We start from the raw sequence: 21,015 nt of genomic DNA, 5'->3' as shown, positions 1-21,015 counted from the left end.
AATATCCCATAGGATACCACTGTCAAATGATTCATACATAATGTATTAAACAATGTGGTCATGATGGAGCCATTAGGTGCCATTGATTACATTCTTATTCCTAGTGAACTCCTTTGGTATATTTTGCTGTAAAGGATACATCTGATATCTATAGTAACCTGATTAATCTCACTCTTCGGTGAAATACACCTCTATTGTTGGCCAAAAACATCAGTGAGCCACACTGTTGCACTGTGTTCCTTCATAACTCTGGACACAGGGACTGTAGTTTATCTTGAGTCATTCCCCCGTTAAATAATCACTTTCTTATCATATGTCTAAATCTGCAGAGGAATATAGTCCCCAACACATGCACCGTTTCCTCTTATTTGAAGAGCACTGCTAAAAAACTACAATGCCCAGCTGTTTGGGGAGATGATTGAGCCTTTTATAAAAATTAAAAATACATGTTTTAAAAAATTTAGGAAGCTGAGAGCCTCAGACAGCTTGGGAAAGGTTTGAAAGTATTTAAACTAAAAGTAGTTGGTTTTGCTTTTTTCATAATGTTGGTTGACAAAATATAATAATGTGTATATAATAATGTGTTTTTGCTGTAAATGCAACTGTGTTCCCTTTAATCCCATTGTGTTTTTTGCACCTCAAAGCCATGTATTTCTCCCATATTTTAAAAGACAAAAACACTGTGCAAACAAAATAACATTCTTTATGTTTGGGTCATATCTTCCAGAGATACAAAATTTACATTTAAAAAACATATACAACAGGCACAATGAACTTCAATAACCACAGAATGTATAATACAAAAAGGCACATGCTTTAGAGTCACTAATCCTCTGAAAACCTAACAGTATTATTGACGTCATCTTTCCTACAATAAGTGCCATGTGGCTGGAACGTTGGAGTCAATGTGCTGGTCAAGACACATGTGACCAGCCTGAGGAAATGTCAGTGAAGACTGCCACTGCCCCTCAGAGACCATGTGTAGACGTCATAAAAGTCCACCTGTTCACTGTGTGTCACCGGTTTCACATTTTTTACCATTTCTCTGTGTAGTCGTCCACACTTACAGCTTTATCAGTTCAGTATCAGAGTGATTGTCCTCAAGAGTGACATCTGTTTTTAATCGGACTTGCATGCATATCTGTTTCTTTAACTGGTGTTTTGTTCATCCTGAATATCAGAATCTGTGTTGCTTGTCATGTCACTTTTGTGATTATCAGGTTCTTGACCGGGCGTGTGGTATTCAGTGTCATTGTCTTTCCCATCTGTTTGATTCTGGTGAGTTTGTAAAGTGTCAGTAGAGCTGCTGGAGTATGAGATCTGCTCCTTCGCCGTATCAAAGGACCCGGTCAAAACACTGTCACTGTACGACTGACTGGCGATGGTCTCTGTCTCACACCCAAAGGCATCTACAAGAGGGCCATCTGCACCAAGATTGATGTGATTATCTCCATTATTAGTGTCTGTACGTCTATCCTCTGTGTCTCCGTGTATTATACCAGTTCTTGGAGGCAAGTTATCTTCACATTTTTCATTTTCTTCAGTTGTCTTAAGCAAACTTTCTGTATGCTCCACATCAGCATCATCAACATCAGAGTCCTTGTCCTTCTTTTGTCCAGGCTCTTTGTCAGCATCCTTCATGTTCTCCTCTCCAACAGCAGCGCCTTCCTCTCCAGCCAGAACTCTCTTCAGACTCTGGGCTCTGTCTCTGTATTCTTGGCACAGCTGAGCATCGGGCATGTGGTTGCCATGGATCTCGGCGAGCTTCATGTACACCACATACAGAGCCTCGGGGTTAGCTTGGTCCTCCAGGGCCGCTGACAGAGCCAAATGGAAGTAGCCCACTGCATCAAAAGAATCCTGGGAAGAGTGCACAGAGCAGAGGTCTCCTATTAATTAAATATATAATCTTTGAATCTTATTTCTATGCTGGATTTTGATCAGCGGCATATACTGTGAAAAGGATACCAGATAAAGGTGAAGGCAACGATGCTGTTGCTCTGCCAAAATCTAAAGCCTTTTCTATTAAGACACTGGCTATACTTTAACTTGTTAGAGTGTAGTTATGTTGCCACAATTGCCTAACTTTGAAGAATTACATCATTTTTGACAAGTAAATGATTGATCTCCTCAACAAGGAAAAGTGTGATTAAATTAATTTGATATGTTTTGTTGCTTTGAGAGAATTTATTCAATCATTCATTGATTTTTCACATGTCATTTTACACCAAGCTGTTACCGTGAATCGGTCGCAGTAAGGTTTTAGGCAATAAATCCACTTGGTTAGGTGATGATTGGGTTCAAAAAAGGTATGCAAACTAAGTTGAACGTAAACGACGTAACATTGGTACAGAAAGTACGTCACAAACATCACCAACGTAGCTCATGTTTATTTCAGAAACATACTGTATATATTCTGGTTACTCATGCAAATGCAAACACAGAAATATAGTCGGCTCATGTACCTTCAGTTTGTGTAGAGTGAGATTGCCCAGTCTGCAGTACACCTTGGTGTAGTAGCGAGCCTCTAAGGGGTCCTGCAGGGCGGGCGGACAGAGGGACAGGGACTTGAGGTAGTAGTTTTCTGCCAACTCGTACTGCTGCAGGTTATAGTAGACCGTAGCCAGCCGGTGGTAGGCTGTCCTCTCATTCACATTCACACCTGAGGAAAAAATTAACAAAGTTGTTCTACATTATCATGAACGGTAACGAGGCACAGATTCTTGGCCCTGCTTGACCTCTGTCTACCTGTTTTGCCGGCGATCTGAACAGCCAGTGTTGCGTACTGCAGAGCCTCCTCCTGCACTCCCTGGTTCATTAACAGCTCTGTCAGTTTACTCAACAAACGGAACTCTGAATGGATGTCATTGATGCTCCGTGCAAACGGCAGACCACCATCCTGCAAACAAACACAAAGAATTTAGCTAAATGAATCAGCGGTTTATCAGATTTAAAAGAAAAACATTTAATGGAATCAAAATCAGACGTATCAGGGTGCAGCATGGGAAACACTGCACCATGACACTGCAGCTTTGTTTTGCATCCTCTTACCCTGTAGAAAGGCACTGAAGCCATTCGGTTCCTGATGCCTTTAAAGTAGACGTCTCCTGCCTCCTCGTAGATGCTCATGGCGAAGTGATGATCATTCATCCTCAGGGCTGTCTTCACTGCTGCCTATTTATCAAATCATATTGTCGATCAATATTGATTGGACATTTGAATGTCAAACTAAACTATGATTGTCAGGAACGTGTTGCGTTCACATACATACAAGAGCAACACGGGGGAAAAGAAAAAATCAGTGACTGAAAAATGTTCCCCTGCCTCCCTCACCTGCAGATACATGTCAGCCAGTTCGTCCTCGTGGATGAGGTAATAGATGCGTCCCACCTGCAGCCAGGTCTCTGACTCTTCCTCTCTCTTGCCCAGATCAATAGAAATCCGCAGGCTCTGCTTGGTGTAGTCCAGAGATTTACGAGATGATCTGCAATCCCGAATTGAGAGTGTTTTGGTGGTAAACCAAAGATAATTTGGGAAAGATGGATAGAGAATAAGAGCGAGTGGGAAAGAGAGGAAGGAACTCACCTTTCAGTGTTGAGTGAGAGGTAGAGGCTGCTGAGGATTTCCAAATACTCTCCCTCCAGCCTCTTGTCCTTCAGCTCTCTGGATACCGACACACAGTGCTCATAGTAGACGATACTCTGGCCGTACAGCAGCATGTCCGCATACACACGACTCAGCACCTTGGCAACCACCATTCGACCTTTAAATACAAAAAATACCTGTTGCTGCTGACAGTAAACACACCTTTGTGACATTGAATAAGAACTATATATAGTTTGATCTTAACCGTACAATTGGCACGGCTGATATTATGAGCAAACTTTAGCTTATCACGGATACATTTTGAAGTAAGTAATTACAGGATAAAGAACTATTATTTTAAACTATTTGCTTTTACATAATGTGTCCACCAGGGGTTAGGGTTAGGGCACTGAAAATATAAATTTTCCAGGGTAAAATATCTTTCTCAGCACATGATATCTTTTATATATTTAAACAAAAAAAAGAAAAAACACATTTGCAAATAAGCAAAAAAGTTCCTCTTTGTTTTGTTCAAGTCCCAAAAATAAAAATCAACCCCTGTAATCCAGTATAGGTTGTACTCGTATTTAGTCAGACTAAAAGAAGTCAAAATCTTACAAAAATAGATGTTAAAGTACTTAAAGGAATAGTTCAACATTTTGGTAAATGCCTTATTTGCTATCTAAGAGGTAAGGCCTTTGCACACCGGGGAATAATTCACACGTCCTTATATTTTTAAGCACAGTAGTTTTTGTCTTAAGTATGTTCACACAGAACGTGAATATTACTCGGATCAAAGAACAACATAATTTTTTTACGGAGTATGCTAGATTTTTCTGAGGCTTGCACCGCAAGTAAAGGCATCAACCAATCACGTTGTGCGGAACGTACATCTTCAAAATGTACACTATAGTGGTCAACAACATGGAGGCTCCTCATACTGAAATAAGGCGGCAACTTCGATTACACCTTAAAACCTTGACAAAGGAAATGCCAGATCCAATCCTTCCGCTCTTACCTTTTAAAATAAAAGCCCTATACACATACAGTATTCATGAGGGTGGTTTCAATATTCTCGTCCAACTTTTGGCAAGAAAGTGAATATGGCCAAAATGTCAAACTATTCCTTTAATATGTTCACCTGTACTCACTGTGTAAGTTTCTGGCATGTAGTGCAATTAGTAGCCCCATTTCATAACAGGCCCTGCTGTCCTGACTCCTCCTCCGGTCTTTGTAGCTCCGCCCCAGCCAAAGGTAGGTCTGAACATGCTCCTCGTCGGTGGGGCTTTCCCAGAGCTCTTTAAAAAGATGCAGGGATCTGGGAACACAATCAACATCACAGTGAATAACTCTTTTTAAACTCTTTCTACATTTGTTGAGTTCCCTGGGGGGAAACGACAACACCGATGTCTTACCTGACCAAGAAGCGTTCTGCCATCGAAGGCGCCCCCACATCCAGTGCCAGGCAGCCCAGATTGGCCAGTGCCAGGGCCTGGTTCCTCTGGTTTCCACTTTCCCTTGAGATCACCAAGGCAGAGTGGAGATGCCGGCCTGCCTCTGGGATGCGACCCTGCCGCCTCAGACACAGAGCCAAGAGGTTGTGGATCACTCCTCGCTGCGTGGGACTGTCTGTGCCCTGGAGAGATTACACATGATGTTCATATAGAGGAGGAGGTAAACCAACATGTTTAACCAAGCACTTCTACAACATTTATCCATGCGAATGGGGTTGTTTGCTATACCTGGAGTGATGTGAGCAGTGGCTGTAGAACACCCTGGGCCCTCTCAGCCTGGCCCGTCAACACCAGCAGCCACCCGAGCAGCACGGAGGCCTCAAAGCCCTCCTCCTCATTAATGTGGCCTCCTGTCTCCACAGCTTGTTGAGCACAGACCACCGCCTTATCTGGAGCGTCATACTGCAGGTAGACTGTGGCCAAACCCTGACACAGGTCCCTCTGGGTCTTCATGTCCTCCCTTTGCTCTGCTATAATCAGGGTCTGCTGAAGGTAAATCACAATCTGGGCAGGGAGCAGGGAGGTTCCTTCCTTCCAGCACGGGTTCAGGCGAACAGAGTTCCTGATAAACAACTCAATCCTCTGGAAAGCGTCGTGGAGGGAGTGGTCCTGTCTTGAGTCCAGGCTCAGAGAGGCCAGAGCTAAGTAAGGCATGTATTTACGATGATAGAGCCAGCTCAGGAGCCAGTTGAGGTCCAAAGGAACTATGGGACGCCCCTCGGCGGCAGAGAGCGTCACCGAGAGGAACTGGAGTCGTTCAACAAAGGGGAGGGCGTCATCAGGCTTCCTGCGAAGCAGGAAGAGGCTGGAGACGAGGTAGCAGACACGGGCCTCCAGATGTTTGTCGCCCATCACCACCGACCTCCTCAGGAGCAGCTGCAGCAGCTCAATCTCGTCCGTGGAGGTGAAGGTGTGGCAGGGGAGACAGAGGAGCAGAGCACAGGCTTTCTCCAGAGTCTGGGGCAGCTTGTCCGTCATACGCTGCTTCAGATAGACAGCGGTGAGGTTTGTGTAGAGAGCGACGAGGAGCGGCATGTCAGAGAAACTGTCCACACAAACGCTGAGAGCCTCCTCATAGTACACACGGGCCTGAGGAAATATAAATGAATACACAGATGATAATGTTATGTATGTAGTGGGTCTCTTTAAGGAGGAATAAGGCATATAGTTAGATCCACAACACATATTGCAATGCTAGAAAAGAAGTACGAACCTGGGAGAACTTTAGCTTCCGAGCACAGAGTCTTCCAAGGAGGAAGCATGCCCGTCGATGTGCCCAGTCCAAGCCCATCCTCTTGGCGCTCTCCCTGACACTCTCTAGGTGCCCCGCTAGCTCGTCCTCAGTCTTACCACTGAAGGTCACCCACAGGAAGGAATACTGCAGGTCGTACAGCGGCAGGAAGTCCTCCTAGAACAAATAAACAAATGAATTAAGAAGAGCTGGCTCTTTACTGGCTTTATGTGTTCGGTTAAAAGAGGTAACAGGACAGGCACAACTGATAATAATGAAAACACGGCCAAATTAATTTACATATGACTACTAGTGATCGGGATTGTGTCAATAAGCTACATTTATAAACTGACATGACCACATGATTTATTAAACTTGCTTCAAACCAAAGTTTTTTTTGATACCTGAATAGAGAAGTAACAAGTCATTAAGAATATGAATCACATCAAATGATGATGATACTAGGGAAACTGTTATTGTGCACACAGGTACATTGGTTGTTTATTTAAGACTAATTCTACCCCTTATCATGCAATAAAGCAACATAGAGGGATTGTTAGCTTCCTTTATTTTCATCTTTACCATCAAGTTTAGACTGTTTTAAAGACCTGAAAATAAAAAAAGCTGCCATAGACATGAAAAAGAAAACAAGAAAGAAAAAGACCGCCTGCATTCTGTTACTTTGCTTATTATAAATTAATCTGAGAAAAAACTGTGGCTCTGTATACCTGAAAGTGTTCATGGTTGAGCAGGGTCAGTGTGGGGTCACTGAACTCAGAATCCTCCCCCTCCCAGCTGTTTTCCTCCAAGAAGAGAGGTGGATCTTCCTGGAACTCGTCCATTTCCTTGAATGTGTCTTCAAGAGTGAAGGACAGGCGCTCTCCCTCGCGTGGCAGAGGATTGTGGGATTGATAAAGGGACTGGCGAGGCGAGGAGAAAGAGAGAGAAGTGCGAGGAGAGGAGTGGTAGGGGGGAGTCCCTCCACCTTTCTCTGATATGACACTCTGACGGGCGCTTGCAGGAACCTTGTGATCTGGGAAGAGGGCGGATAATGATATAATTTATATAATGTATAGGTTGTTTTAGTGCATTAAGCGTATGAATAGCTGATTTCCACTATAAACTGTAAAGCATTACCATGTTTTGGCCGGTTTCGGATGTACAGGAAGTCCGTCTCATCCAGTCTGTCTGAAAACACACAAGGTAAATCAATAGAAGCGGCAATTTTCCAGATGGGGATAGAGATGGAAAAATCTTAATGAAACAAACAGGAGCTGCACTTCAAACTATACAAGACCTTTATTTCAGTTATGGCATCACCCCTCTCTCACCCCCACCTGGAAAAAAAAGGACTGTATTTCTTGATCAGCCCAGTGGTTCCTTTACCTAGCCTGTACACGGAGCTGATGTCAGACGAGAAGAGTCTCTCCAGCAGGCCGCTGTCACTTGGCTCAGAGCTACAGGGGTTGACCTGAGCGAGGCTGGCCCTCTCCTCCTCAGTCAGAAAGACTAACCGTGGGTCTCTGTGTGAGGGGAACAAAGGAAGCATTATCACTTCTGCTGGATGTTCGGCCTCCTCGCCCCATACCACCCCCATCCAGACTGCAGATACACTAAACAGGATTTCACAAAAGATTATCACAAGACTATAAACAAGACGCAACGAATGCCGGCACACAACATCATCAGAGCAGTAAGTTCAAGCCACATCAAGCAGTATACAACTAAAAAGAATGGATCATCTTACAGGGGTACGGTGTCCAGAGGCTTGACATGGACCTTGTGTATGAAACCGGTGTGACCTGTGGAAGAGTGCGTCCCTATGAACACATCCAGGCCCCGGACTAGTAGACCCTGGATCTCCACAATGTCACCTTGACTCAGCTGAAGTTCACCCGGGCCCACCGGACTGTAGTCGACCACTGCTACACAGGAACCGGTCACTGAGGAATTTGATGAGGAGAACAGGGTAAGGACGAGCAGCAGACTTGAGGTGAATATGTAGGAACAGGGTCTGGCCATGAGTATGATTATACTGTATATCTTTATATTCTTATATGTATTTTTTATTTTCTGCCAAAGAATTGACAGGATATAGACCAATAAAGTTTGAATGCTTTTCACAAGTGCATACAGGATGGATCTACTACTACATTCATAAGCATATTAGTATTGATCCACTTTGGCTGTGCACTTCTGTGTGTTCCGGTAAATTGGAGGTGGGTTTGATATCATCCTCTGTCTTCTTAAACAGTAAAATTGCTGACTCTACAAACACAAACTTAAACTTATGTACACTGAACAAATAGATATTGCAACTCTTTTATTGTTGCTCCAATTTTTCCCAAAATACTTTTTCTATGCACACAAATGTTTTACTTCTCTCAAATATTGTGCACAAACTTGTTTAAATCTGTGTTAACGACTACTTTTAATCCATCCACCTGACATGTGTGGGACATAAAGATGCTGAAGAAACAGCATCATTATCACACAGGTGTGCCCTGCCATGTCAAATAGCACACACCGTCAAACTGAAACATCTCTTGATGTCCCACACCTGTCAGTTTAATGGACTAGAAGTGGTAAACCAAACGTATTTTAAGACATTTGTGAACAAAATTCAGCGAAATAAGTCTTTTGTGAGCACAGAAAAAGTCTTACATCTTTTATTTTAACTAATGAAAATTGGGAGCAAAATGTTTTGCGTTTAGTTTTTGTTTAATGTTTGTTAAATCATACTACACATTTGTATTTCCCGACCTTTCTTGAGTTCATACAACAGAAATCCAGGAATTAAATTCCTCGAGATGAGCTCAGCAATCAATCTAATACATATGTAACATCAGACTTCGTGCAGACACACACGTCCATGAGTCGGCCTGACTTTAGATAAGTAGTGAAATTCCGTAACAAAACCCAATCACTACTACAAATACCACAAATACCACTGGCCACTTGGGGCAACAAGTTGTAAAGACAACATTTACATTGTATCTCCCTATAAAAAATAGGGACACAACACTGACTTAGTTTATAATGAGTAAATTATATATAGCTTAACATTTAAATTGCTAAATTCTATTGATGTCCAGCTTAAATTTAAAGGGCAGTTTTGTCCATAAATAAAAATCATCATAATTCTGACTTTTATTTAGAAGTCTTTTATACTTAAGACATTGGTTCTACAAAGTGATGCACATAAGGTGACAATAGAGCCTCCATTGCTATAATTTGTTCAAAGTCATGTGTGGCAGTATATTCCTATGGCTTTCATAGTGTTAATTGGGGTCAGTGAAAATGGATTTAAATTAATGGGATCAAATAGCAGCCGATGCTGGTTACTAAATAAGTACAGTGACAAGATTCAAGAGGCTACTGACAAAAAAATACTTCAAATACTCTGAGAATTTAGTAGCCAAAAGGCAAAAAATACGGTAAAAAATGCTGTCTGGTCAACGTGTTCCCAAACAGTTGCCTATTTACACAGCAGACATTGAGCAACGTTAGCATTCATTTGGAGTCATGTTTGTGCCCGCCTGATAAATTTAAGCTCAATATTGACTCCCCATTTATTTGGTCTTCAGAAACTCCTGATGGGAAATATCTGGCTCCAAATGCTCCACTATGTTCACCAGCTAGTCTCTCACTTTGTCTGTCTGCTGTTTGGTGCTGAGCAGGTTGAATACAGGAGGGCTTTTAAAGCTTTTTTATTGAAGTATATGCACCTGATTTCAGTATACTACATGCGATTGTAACACACTGTGCCAATGTTTTATGTGTGAACATGTTACATGCAGAATATTCTTTACCGATAGCATGTTCAAATGGTTCCTTTTCTGCTGGCGAGCATCCAGCATTGCCTGGGTACTTCCTCAGGAACCACCTAACCAAACAGGAAGTATAGTTTTAACGCAAGTCCAACGTCTGCATTGTTGCTTTGCTCATTCAGCCAAAAAAGCCTTGACAAGAGAACAAGTCAATCACACAGTTGCTGACATTGTAAATCTAGCATTTGTAACAGCCGTCGCTCATTTGAGGAACACGGACTGACTCACTGATAGAAGGGGTACGGTAGCGGTTGCATGCCATTGACTGGCACTAGGCCGTGGTTTCCCGTGGAGAGCAGGGTGCCCTCCCACATGCTGTCCTGCCCTGTGTCCCTCACCATCAGCAAATCATTCTTTTTGAACGACAGCTGCTCTTCGTCATCCTCATCCTGCTCACTTCTTGTGAACAGCGCCTTAGCGAAGAAGGAGCCTGGGAAAGAGAAAGAGAACGCAAAATATGCAGACAGCACAAATAAGCATGTGTGAATCCAGACACATATCTCTATAGTAAGTGTTTTCGTGTTGATAAAAGGTTACAACACTTAAATTGAAAAATCAGCAAAAGTGCTACAGATTACAGTGTATCCTCATTCAGTCACTGGCAAATGATGGATGTTTTATATCCTCCTCCTATTAAGTTAATGTAATTCTCATCACTATTTGCCAGCACTGCAGTTTTATTGTACATTTCCGTGAAGCATTTTGCCTGGAGGGAAATGCTCAGGAGAAAGTTTGTGTAGACCAGGCCGGAGGAAATCAATATACATTCTTGTAGGGGAGTAGTATAATGGTTATGCTGCAGCACAACACTGACTTTGTTTATATTGAGTAAATGATATATAGCATAACATTTAAATTGCTAAATTTTATTGATGTCCAGCTTCATGTTAATCATGTGTATTAAACTTAAAGCAGGCAGTTTTGTCCATAAATAAAAATCATCATAATTCTGACATTTATTTAGAAGTCTTTTATACTTAAGACATTGGTTCTACAAAGTGATGCACATAAGGTGACAATAGAGCCTCCATTGCTATAATTTGTTCAAAGTCATGTGTGGCAGTATATTCCTATGGCTTTCATAGTGTTAATTGGGGTCAGTGAAAATGGATTTAAATTAATGGGATCAAATAGCAGCCGATGCTGGTTACAAAATAAGTACAGTGACAAGATTCAAGAGGCTACTGACAAAATATTACTTCAAATACTCTGAGAATTTAGTAGCCAAAGGGCAAAAAATACGTTTCAGTTTAGAGTCTGGAGGAGCGCACAAGTAAAACTACCAAAGTGTTAGTTTTAGCAAACAGATTCATGAACTAGATATTATTCCTTACTTTTCACTCTCTTAACACTTGCTTTAATAATAAAACAATAGATAAATCGCTGACTGAGCTTCTATAAACGGCAAGAGCACAACATTACTGACCCTCCTGGAGTAACAGTCCCAGGTAGAGGGTGGCCAGTCGTTCCTCGTCTACAGAGACGTTAATCTGCAGGTCGCTGAGCAGTTCTGGGTCTAGCCAGAAGGACTGATCACACAGGAAGTTCTCCAGGCAGCGAGCCACATAACCTGGGACAGAGCACAAGCAACTCAGATATAAAATACTACTCATTACTATCTATGCTGCTATCACTGCATGCTCACCAACAATAGCTTGTGATGATAATAAGAAGCGGTAATAAATGCATAAACAGGAAATAAAGCACAGATGCATTTGTGTGATTGTGATACTCCTGAAAACTGTGTTTCATATTCTATGCTTTTCTCTATAAAACATCAGTTTTTAAAAAAATCTTTAGTTTAACACTCATAACTCAACCAGTCTGCTTATTTGGGGACTGTGTGGTTTGTTCATATGTGTGATTGTGGCCAAGCAACATAATAAAACAATGCAACAACTGTCATCAGATTCTGATTCAAACGTTTGCGAAATCTTGATTGGTGCCAAAAGTGAATCACCTTTTTCCGACCAAACATAACACAACATCGGGAGTAAATTATGTGTTATGGTCGGACCTGATTGGGAAAGCAGGGCCTTTTGAGATATTAAATTATCATAGTTGCTTACCTAATGCTAGGTAAGTAGAAAACTTCCAGATTTCCTCCACGGTCTTGAATGTGAGTACGAAGCTATCCTTCTCAGCGTGGACAGACACCAAACGTGCGGACAAGTCCTGCCGAAAACAAAGTCTCATGTTTCAATAACAGAATCCATTTCTATTAAGTGCACAATACATATACGGCTTGATGCATCATATTGCATTATATGGATTCTTATCATATCATAATGCACCTCTGTCTTTGTTATGAGAAGGTCTGAGAAGTACACTAATGCCTATGTGATGTCTGCATTGTTAGGTCTGACGGTCACTCACTTTAAAGAGCTGGATGACGTCCTGGCTGTTGCTCTCCACAACTCGGAGTCGGGTGCGCAGCGCCTCCTGTAGGGCCCGGTCAGGATCCTCGCTGGAGCGCCTCCGCCCAGTAAACAGCAGCTCAATTTCTAGGCAGAAGACAAGAGGAGTGCTGTGATCAATCACTTTTAGATTAGAGCGTTTCTTCTTGTGTAATAATACTGAATATAAACAAATCCATTGTAAATAGGCTTAGAAGGAAAATTAGCTCAGAGAATGAGAGAGGATTTATCATCTGCCAGAAATAAGGGCATAAACAACTAATGTGTTGATAATGATATTTTAAAATCATCACACTTGCAGAAATATGTTATTGTATATTTTTCCGCCTGTGGTCACTGAGTAAAAGGGAAAATATCTAGAGAGAGACAAAACTTTCAAGAGTTCATTAAAGATTTTCTACAAGAGCTTATATTCCAGAGTGATGCTCTGTTAGTTATTCCCGGGGGAATAACAAAGCCATTAGGCCTCTTACTGGACTCTCAGTGTGCCCATTTAAATCCATTTGAGAGGAAGAACCTGGGGGAACGTGATGGATGGAGCTAAACTGCTGAGTGAGTAAAACATTAGTAGGGAAATATGCCTCATCTGTATGTATACATATAACACATTGGAAGTGCTTCCGAGTATGAAATGTAACCAGTTTAGACTGGCAAATAAAAAAGCTAGATTTTTAGTAGAAACATACTACGAGTCATCAAATTTACCTGAGGGGAATTTCTCTCCCAGTGACACAGTACTTCCTCTTAAGGCCTCTTTCTTCTTCCAGTAGCTGTCAGGCTCTACCCCTCCTTCACCTGACTCCACCACTGGACCGTCGTCCTCCTCGCCCCCACCTGAAAGACGGAACAAAGTCAGGAGATAAGCTGCCGGGTCCAGTGTCAGTTCCGTCAGTGTATCCTAAACAGCATATTGTTTTTAGGGGTTTTGTGCGATAAAGACAGGTGTGTAGCGGGTAGAAACAATTTTATCAAATGGGCTGTTCAAAGTAAACTGCAATAACAATACAAGCCCCAGACTGTCACAGAGATTCAACTGGAAATGTTGCCAGATGACACAAGATTGCAATCATTTAAGAAAGCACATAAGCATGTAGTCATATGGCACAGTAGGTTGAAGACATGAATTAGAGAAGTGGTTCCTAACCTGGTAGAGGATAATGTCTGGATGTTTCTTTTATAGGCAAGTCAAGTTTATTTGTGAACCACTTTTATACACAACTGGAACTGAAAGTGTTTTACATTATACAGAACTGAATGAATAAACATTAAAATGCTAATAGAAGGATTTTTAAAAGGTCATGCAGAAAGATGCAGGATAGGAAGGCAAGAGGTTTCATGGTGAGTGTTTAAAGTTCAGTCAAAGGCAGTGCAGAACATAAACGTTTTTAATGTGGATTTAACGGTGGTCAAAGTTGGTGCAAGTCTAATATCCTCTTGTTTTTTTGTTCCAGCTCTCTGGTGCATAGTAACTAAATTATCCCACTCCTTGTTAAGTTTGAACAGTTAAAATCCTGATCACCTGATAATCTAAGAGACCACATGGGTTCATATGGTAAAAGATAGTCAAATATGTATTTTGATCCAACTAAACTGTCAATTTAGGTTGATTTTGTCAAGTTACCGTTCATTAAATTAGATGTTTCAACCATTACTTTAAGTTTTTAACTTACTAACTTACTTTACCAAACTGTAACGTAAGAATCCCAGACTTAATGTAGTTGTCTTTATCTCAACACATTAACAGAATTTGAATATAACAGCTTGCTGCTGTAGTAAAGTGGTGATGGGCTTTCCCTGGTTTGTTCCATTGTGCAGGGAGGATGTCCCAAACACTTCCTCTGTGTTTGTGACACACACGGGCAGCAGCACAGTTCAAATGAGCCTCACTTTGTTGCTTGGTCTCCAAACTGATGGAAGACTCTATAATATGATTATTATCAGATTGATTAAGTACACAATAGTCTACCTTGAGTCATGACGCCATTTCCTGAGAAGTGTTCATTTGCTGCCCCAAGAGCATATGGTGGTTCCCTCCAAAGAGCATCCAGCTCTGCAGGAGAGATGTCTGTAAATACGGAAACGAATTAGTACATGATGAAAAAAAACTTTAGTCCCCTTGCTGCTGCCTTTAATCAATGACCAAAGATTGAAGATTGATACCATTCTCAGGCCTGGATGGTAAATAGCTTGTAACCTTAGCTTAGCATAGCTCTGTCCAAACAAAATAAACAAACCAGCAAAACCCCTTAGGCTCACAAACAAAAACCTTATTCTATGGAAACCAAAGTGTAAAAACAACAATTCGCCATTATCCAGGGGGTTATGTGCGGGACTACTTCTTGGCTGGGAGCAGTCGCCAGGCAACCAGCAGAGGAGACTCCAAGAGGTTACTGCTCCCGGCAAATAAGGAAACAAATGAGCAGCTGAAAAAAAGCGATTGTAATTTTACTGATTAAACAAATTTTACTGATTAAACAAACAGTGGAGGTGCTTGTTTTGCTTGTCTGCAGCAGTTTATATTGGAAATGACAAGTTCAAGCCTTTGGTTAGTGTGACAGTTGTCAAGGTTTGGGGGGGGATACAATGACGTTGAACACACACAGGCCCGCCACAGAAACACAGCTGCACTGACATCAGAAAACCTCAAGGTTGACAGAGATAACTCCTCCACTTTTATGTCAACACGGTCACATTGTTTAAAGACATACAGTCACACACCATTTTAGATAAAAAAGCAACATACTGTTAACCAAAGGGTAACAAAAAAAGTTATCATTTTGATGACAAAAACACTTTTCTACTGTTTCCACATGCTTTGTCAGTGCAAGAACACAGCAGAACAGTATTATCTTGATGCAAAGCATTCACAACCAGACAAAGGGGACGCACAACTTAGCAACACAATGCAACATGACATTAGGCCGAGGAGGACAACAGCCTATTCTTTTCCATCCTACAACACAGAGCACAGTTAGCACCAGCAGGACTGCTTGAGTAGACACGAGCACAGTCATGCTGCCACAGTACAGGAACACACCATGCCCTCTTTACCTTCTTGGCTAAGTGTGTTACCCATGTTGTGTATAGAGCTATGCTCCTGTCTATCTGAAAGAAGCAGTCCGTCTCATGACGGCACAGTAGCAGCGCAGAGAGCGTGCTGGGACAGACCTGTGAAGGAGGAGAGGCAGACTTTGAGGAACGGTCCACAGCAGCAGGAGTTGAGCAGCGGTCTGCAGCAACAAGACGCCATCTGGCCCAGGAGCCGGCAGCTCCCAGAGATCAATGCCATCAGTTTCCCCCCCGCCACCAGCCTCTTTAAACACAACTCCCTTCCTCTCTGTTGGAAAAGCCCCGTTTCCTTTCCTATTTCTGTATTGCCTTTCCTGTCCTGTTCACTCCGTCTTCCCCACCAGTCAGTGTTTGCTTGATGTGTCCCCTCTGTCCCACTGCAAGTCTTATCTCTTCTTCTCCTCTATCTGTCTGGGTCTGCTTCTCTCTGTTATTCGTCTGTCTCTTGCTGTCTCCATCTCTCTCCTCCCACTAGCCTCCCTCTCTCTCTCTCTCTCTCTCTCTCCCCCTCTCCCCAGTAGCTGCCCAGTCAAGTCAGTGAATGCACAAAGCACTCTCTGCGATTGGTATGAGTGTGTGTGTGTGTGCGTGTGTGTGTGTGTGTGTGTGTGTGTGTGTGTTTTGGGGTGGGTTGGACGGGGACAGGCCTCAGTGAGAGCTTCCCTGTGTGTTCTCTATGTGTGTCGGTGAAAATATGCACAGAATGTGTGTCAGAGACAATGTGTGTGTCTTTTGTGCGTGTTGCCCAGAGAAAGTATTGCTGAGCCACTGTAAGGCAATGCCACACAGAGACAGGCTGCAAGGTCAGAGGGAGGGGAGGCACGGGGGTGGGGGGTGAGAGTAGCCTGGTGGCATATATCGGGGATCAGTTCATCCACAACACACAGTTCAACACGACTCTCTGCCATCGGATGGGTGACAGAAAGACGAGAGGACAGGAGTGCTAACGGGCAGAGGGATGCGTATGTTACAAAAATGTGTTGTCATGGGAAGATCAGAATGATTGACCTCATGTGACCTTTTACCATCTAAGAAGGAAATAGAGGCTTCCTTCAGATTATTATGTTCTCTACAGCAGTGGTTCTCAAATGGGGGTACGTGTACCCCTGGGGGTACGTGAAGGCACTCCAGGGGGTAAGTGAGATTTAAAAAAATATATATTTAAAATTAGCATCCATTCAAAAATCCTTTAAAAATAGTTATTTAATAAATATTCAATAAAATATAAGTGTAAGTTCATAAACTGAATTTTATATTCAGTAGGCTATTCAATTTCATTATCCTAAAAAACTCAAACAATGGAGTCGTGGTTGAAGCGTAGCAGCAATGCTGCTGAAAACACGGAGGGACAAGTGCCAAAGAAGGCGAAACCAGAGCCGGCAAAATTCTGTCAGTATTCAGGTATAGGGGATACTTGGCTGAAAGAATATTTCACAGGGGGTACATCACTGAAAAAAGGTTGAGAACCACTGCTCTACAGCACATGGAGGTAAAGGTGATGGAGGTAAACTTGATAATTGGCCGGTAATGATCCGGCACAATGTGTTCACCCAGGGGGTAATGTAATGCCTCGATGGAACCAGATTTAAAGCTGTGTCGGGTGTGTTGTTTCTTTTCAGGGTGTGTCATAATGATAGGTACAACAACTTCAAGCAGCCAACTGGAAATCCAATCTCTATTTGGAGATTAAGATGCAAAGAATCAACTGAAAGAAATATCTGCATAAAAAATAGAGGATAGCTGCTATATCATCAAACAACTTAAATGATATAGTACTGGGAAAACAATGAACTCACTGATGATAAGAGAAAATAAGTTAATATAAAGAAGAATTAGATTAAGCTGGCTAAAATCACAAGATATAAATACAATACTAAATAATACAAATTATACGCAATGCTTTTAATGTGGAAATATTTTAGAATATAATAATGTTATGAATTAGAAATACAACATAAGCCTAGTCTGTCAAAACTTTATCAGCGTTATAAGTCTGTTTTATTGAGGGTTTATTGGGCTTAAAATGATCAGGGAAGGGAAAATGTTTGTTTTAAAATATATTAGTTGTTAACAGGCTTTTAGTTAGAATCGTTCCTTGTTTTGTGAAACACTTAAAAAATATAAATTGTAATATTTACAAACTGTCCATATACAGATACATACTATTAAAATGTAGCATATAACTTGGCTATCAACTAAGAAAAAATTAATATCCATTATCATGAGACGTGCAGGAATAGTTAGCATCTAAGCTCATTTCAATATTTATGTTAATGTAGAAATGTTATAAGAGATTGGCAGCTATAAGTACAACATACATGTTGTTTTAAAACACACAAAGAACATGTCAAAGTAGACAGAAATACTTACAGATTTAGGCCCACCCCCAAAAGTTTAAACTAGCCTAGCTGCTGTATTTCTCAGTAGAGACAGAAACTAAAGGGATTAACTACGGCAAGAAATGAGGGTTTAATATAATAGCACAAATGCAATAACTTATTACACCACTGAGTGTATAAAGCCACACAAAAAAGTGGGGGCAGAAGAGTACTTTTTTAATGCCATTATAGCCACCCATGACCTTTTATGCTCAGCTAAATGTAAACTTAAAGGGTTCAGATTTATCAGTTTGTATGTGAAGACTCCTGGCTCTCAATGGTGACCTGACTACTGAACAGCCTTCACAGGGATACTCCAGGGATTGCACTTCCATGGAGTGTGTAAAACAGATTAAAGAAAGAATCGTCAAAATCGAAGAGCCAGTGTCCTGAACTGTAACCGCCTTATATGAGTCACATCCCCAAAACCCTGGATACCTACATTTCCCATAATGCAACATGGAATCATCTTTAATGAAGCCCCCCCTGTTCCCACATCTTTAAAACTCCAGACCTTGCCTAAGCTACCATTTTCAAAATGCCCTCCAATTAGACTTAGTTAACAAAGGAAAAACTCACAGATCGTTTGAACTTCTCTAAAAAATGGATGCTGCGTGATGGAGACCTTTAGCGTTACATTACCGAGTGAGATAGGCCTTTGCTTTGTGCATACATTATGTGAGTTCAGTCATTGGATGAAATCCCTTATCAAGGAAAACAAATGCATAAAGTTTCTTCCTCTTTTGTGACCTTTCACTCCCCTGCTTCTCATCTTGTTTACGTGGCGGCTGACTGGTCATGATTGAATCTGTGCGTGTGCATCTTGTGAGGCAGAAAGCTGTAAACAGGCCGAAGGCGTGTCGGGGCATATCGTGATACTCTTCAGACTCCTCTGCTTGTTTCGCACAGAGCAACAGATTCTGTCTAATCTAATAAACACAGACTGCTCAAGGCCGATATGTGCGGTCACATGCCGGGCCTTTGTTTGCACTAAATGCTGCACAAGGGGCAACCGTTGTCTCCAGTGACATCCACTTTAAAACATACAGAGACTGTCAGTAAAAACAATGTGATGCTCTACAACATTAGAGTCAATACCCTCTTTTACTGAACACCTGTTGATCTGGCTATTGTTTCCTATCAGCTGAAAGGTCAAAAGCCTTCCCCCTGTTTGACTCTACGACTGCACACTGTGGACAGCGTTACTAAAGGCTCATATAAGCAGTGTACCTATGATTAAAGCTACAAACACAGTTTGCACTGCCTGCAATGACAGGGGCTGCCAAGTCCCTGGTATGTGTCTAATGACCGCATACCATAAATGACCTTATAGTCTCCATGCAGTCTGACACCACATCAAAAGCCTGGATGGCAATTGGGACACTCAGCAGTCCATGACAATAGCATTCAACCTAATCAGAAACACATGGTGTCAGCAGCGTCTGGCTGTGTTCAAACACGGGACTAAAAGAGGATGTTTGAGTTGTTAGTGACTGTGTATGTGTACAATCTGGGGTTTGTAGATTTGGAAAAATGTAGTACAGGCGTTAGCGGAGAGTAATGTGAGACAGGGGTTATGGATTCTAAGTTTAGACTAACCCCCTGTTAGCTCTCTCACATGCCTGTGTGTCTAGGACAGAGCTCCCTGCAGGGAGATTCCCACACTGTAGCATAGCGGCATTTGAACAACATTGAAACAAACATTAAGGAAGTAAAATCACAGTATAATTGATGAAATGAACACATAATAAGACTTGGATTGTCATGTTTTAGACCATCAGAAGAGTTTGGAAGCATTCACATTCATTCATCAAGCACCAGAATAAGGATTTGCAATCACTGCGTGACAGCTGCATCATCCAGCCTACATCCTGACTAACAACAACTTTATGGTACAAGTGCAAAGTGCAGCAGTGTTAACCCTGCTCATCAGAAGACAGTTTATAACACAGAAAGACTTCTTCAAAGTAGAAAAACCCCAACTCTCACCTCTGTGTTGCTGCCAGCTCTCCCCTCTCATTTCATTCCTCATGTGCGTTGCAGTATGTGTATATCTCTATGTCTCTGAGTGTGTAGTCTCACCATTTAACTGGTGAGTTGTGTCTCATGACAGCTGCCGAAACTGCCGTCATTCTCCGCTGTCAGCCCAAATGCACACGAGGGGAGAAAAAAGAAAAAGAAGGGTGTAAGCCAGTGACAGTGTGTGAGTCTATTTGTGTGTGTGCCTCTGAGCAATACAGAGGCTATCCCAGACGGCATGTCACTGCACTGACTGAGGAAGTTTTGCTGTTAACTCCTCCCATGATCTCTGTGGGACAACAAGGGCACACACTCCCCCTTTCTCTCCCTCTCTCTCTCTCTATCTCTCTCTCTCTCTCTCTCTCTCTCTCTCTCTCTCTCTCTCTCCCCCCACATACACACAGAGTCTCTCAGTCAAACTTTGGAAAGCCTCAAAGGAGACTCAGGCAGGGAAAAGAGGTCAAGTTATAACTGCATTTTAATCATCTTAAAAGCTTTGAAACCTTGGCTGTTATGTGACTCCACTTCCCCCACTTACTTTTAGAGACTATTTCCTCATTCTATAACACCAGTCTCACCAGTTTGGTTTCGCCGCGCACACAGACAGCAGCTTAGCGTCACAAACACTCAGCTGGTTTGTACAATTGCTGTGCTCACACCTCATCTTCATTCCAGAGGTGCTTCACTATCCTTCCCCTCAAGCCACACGCAGAGACAGCATTCCACTAAGTGTACTCTAATGCCTGGGAAATGTCAAGTATTCACCGGTGACCTCTCCCAACCAACATTGATTATATTATTTTAACTTTCTGGGTCACGTCCATCCCTATCTGTGTTTGGGAAGATATGATCCCCAGGCCAGCTTTGCTTTGGTTTCTTGTGAGGGTTTTTTTTTTTTCCTGCTTGCTTAGTTAAATATAAACTGATTGTGTATCCCCAGCCCCCAGTGTACCATGACAAAGTCACCCTGAA

General features: G+C 42.0%; 1 protein-coding gene across 3 annotated transcripts; it reads right to left on the bottom strand.

Moving 5' to 3' along the window:
• Window positions 1-716: 716 nt before the first annotated feature.
• Window positions 717-20,263, bottom strand: sh3tc2 (SH3 domain and tetratricopeptide repeats 2). 3 transcript variants are annotated; one of them, XM_054597361.1, is made up of 22 exons: window positions 20,014-20,263; window positions 14,544-14,642; window positions 13,283-13,411; window positions 12,537-12,664; window positions 12,230-12,335; window positions 11,587-11,730; window positions 10,389-10,590; window positions 10,143-10,216; window positions 8,078-8,273; window positions 7,717-7,853; window positions 7,468-7,518; window positions 7,059-7,363; window positions 6,313-6,507; window positions 5,328-6,188; window positions 5,001-5,221; window positions 4,737-4,903; window positions 3,586-3,763; window positions 3,334-3,484; window positions 3,052-3,174; window positions 2,749-2,899; window positions 2,466-2,662; window positions 717-1,860 (listed from the first exon to the last, which is right to left on the bottom strand). In XM_054597361.1, exons 1-22 carry the CDS (start codon window positions 20,054-20,056, stop codon window positions 1,150-1,152), a joined length of 4,569 nt encoding a protein of 1,522 aa, XP_054453336.1. In that variant the 5' UTR covers window positions 20,057-20,263; the 3' UTR covers window positions 717-1,149. The 3 variants fall into 3 exon arrangements, with proteins under 3 accessions (XP_054453336.1, XP_054453337.1, XP_054453335.1); XM_054597362.1 differs by having other exon boundaries at window positions 20,107-20,263; XM_054597360.1 differs by lacking the exon at window positions 20,014-20,263 and adding an exon at window positions 15,746-15,866.
• Between the last annotated feature and the right edge of the window lie 752 nt (window positions 20,264-21,015).

This window comes from Anoplopoma fimbria, chromosome 4 (assembly GCF_027596085.1).
Source record: "Anoplopoma fimbria isolate UVic2021 breed Golden Eagle Sablefish chromosome 4, Afim_UVic_2022, whole genome shotgun sequence".
NCBI classification, from domain to species: domain Eukaryota; kingdom Metazoa; phylum Chordata; class Actinopteri; order Perciformes; family Anoplopomatidae; genus Anoplopoma; species Anoplopoma fimbria.
This window is presented reverse-complemented; position numbering and strand designations above follow the sequence as displayed.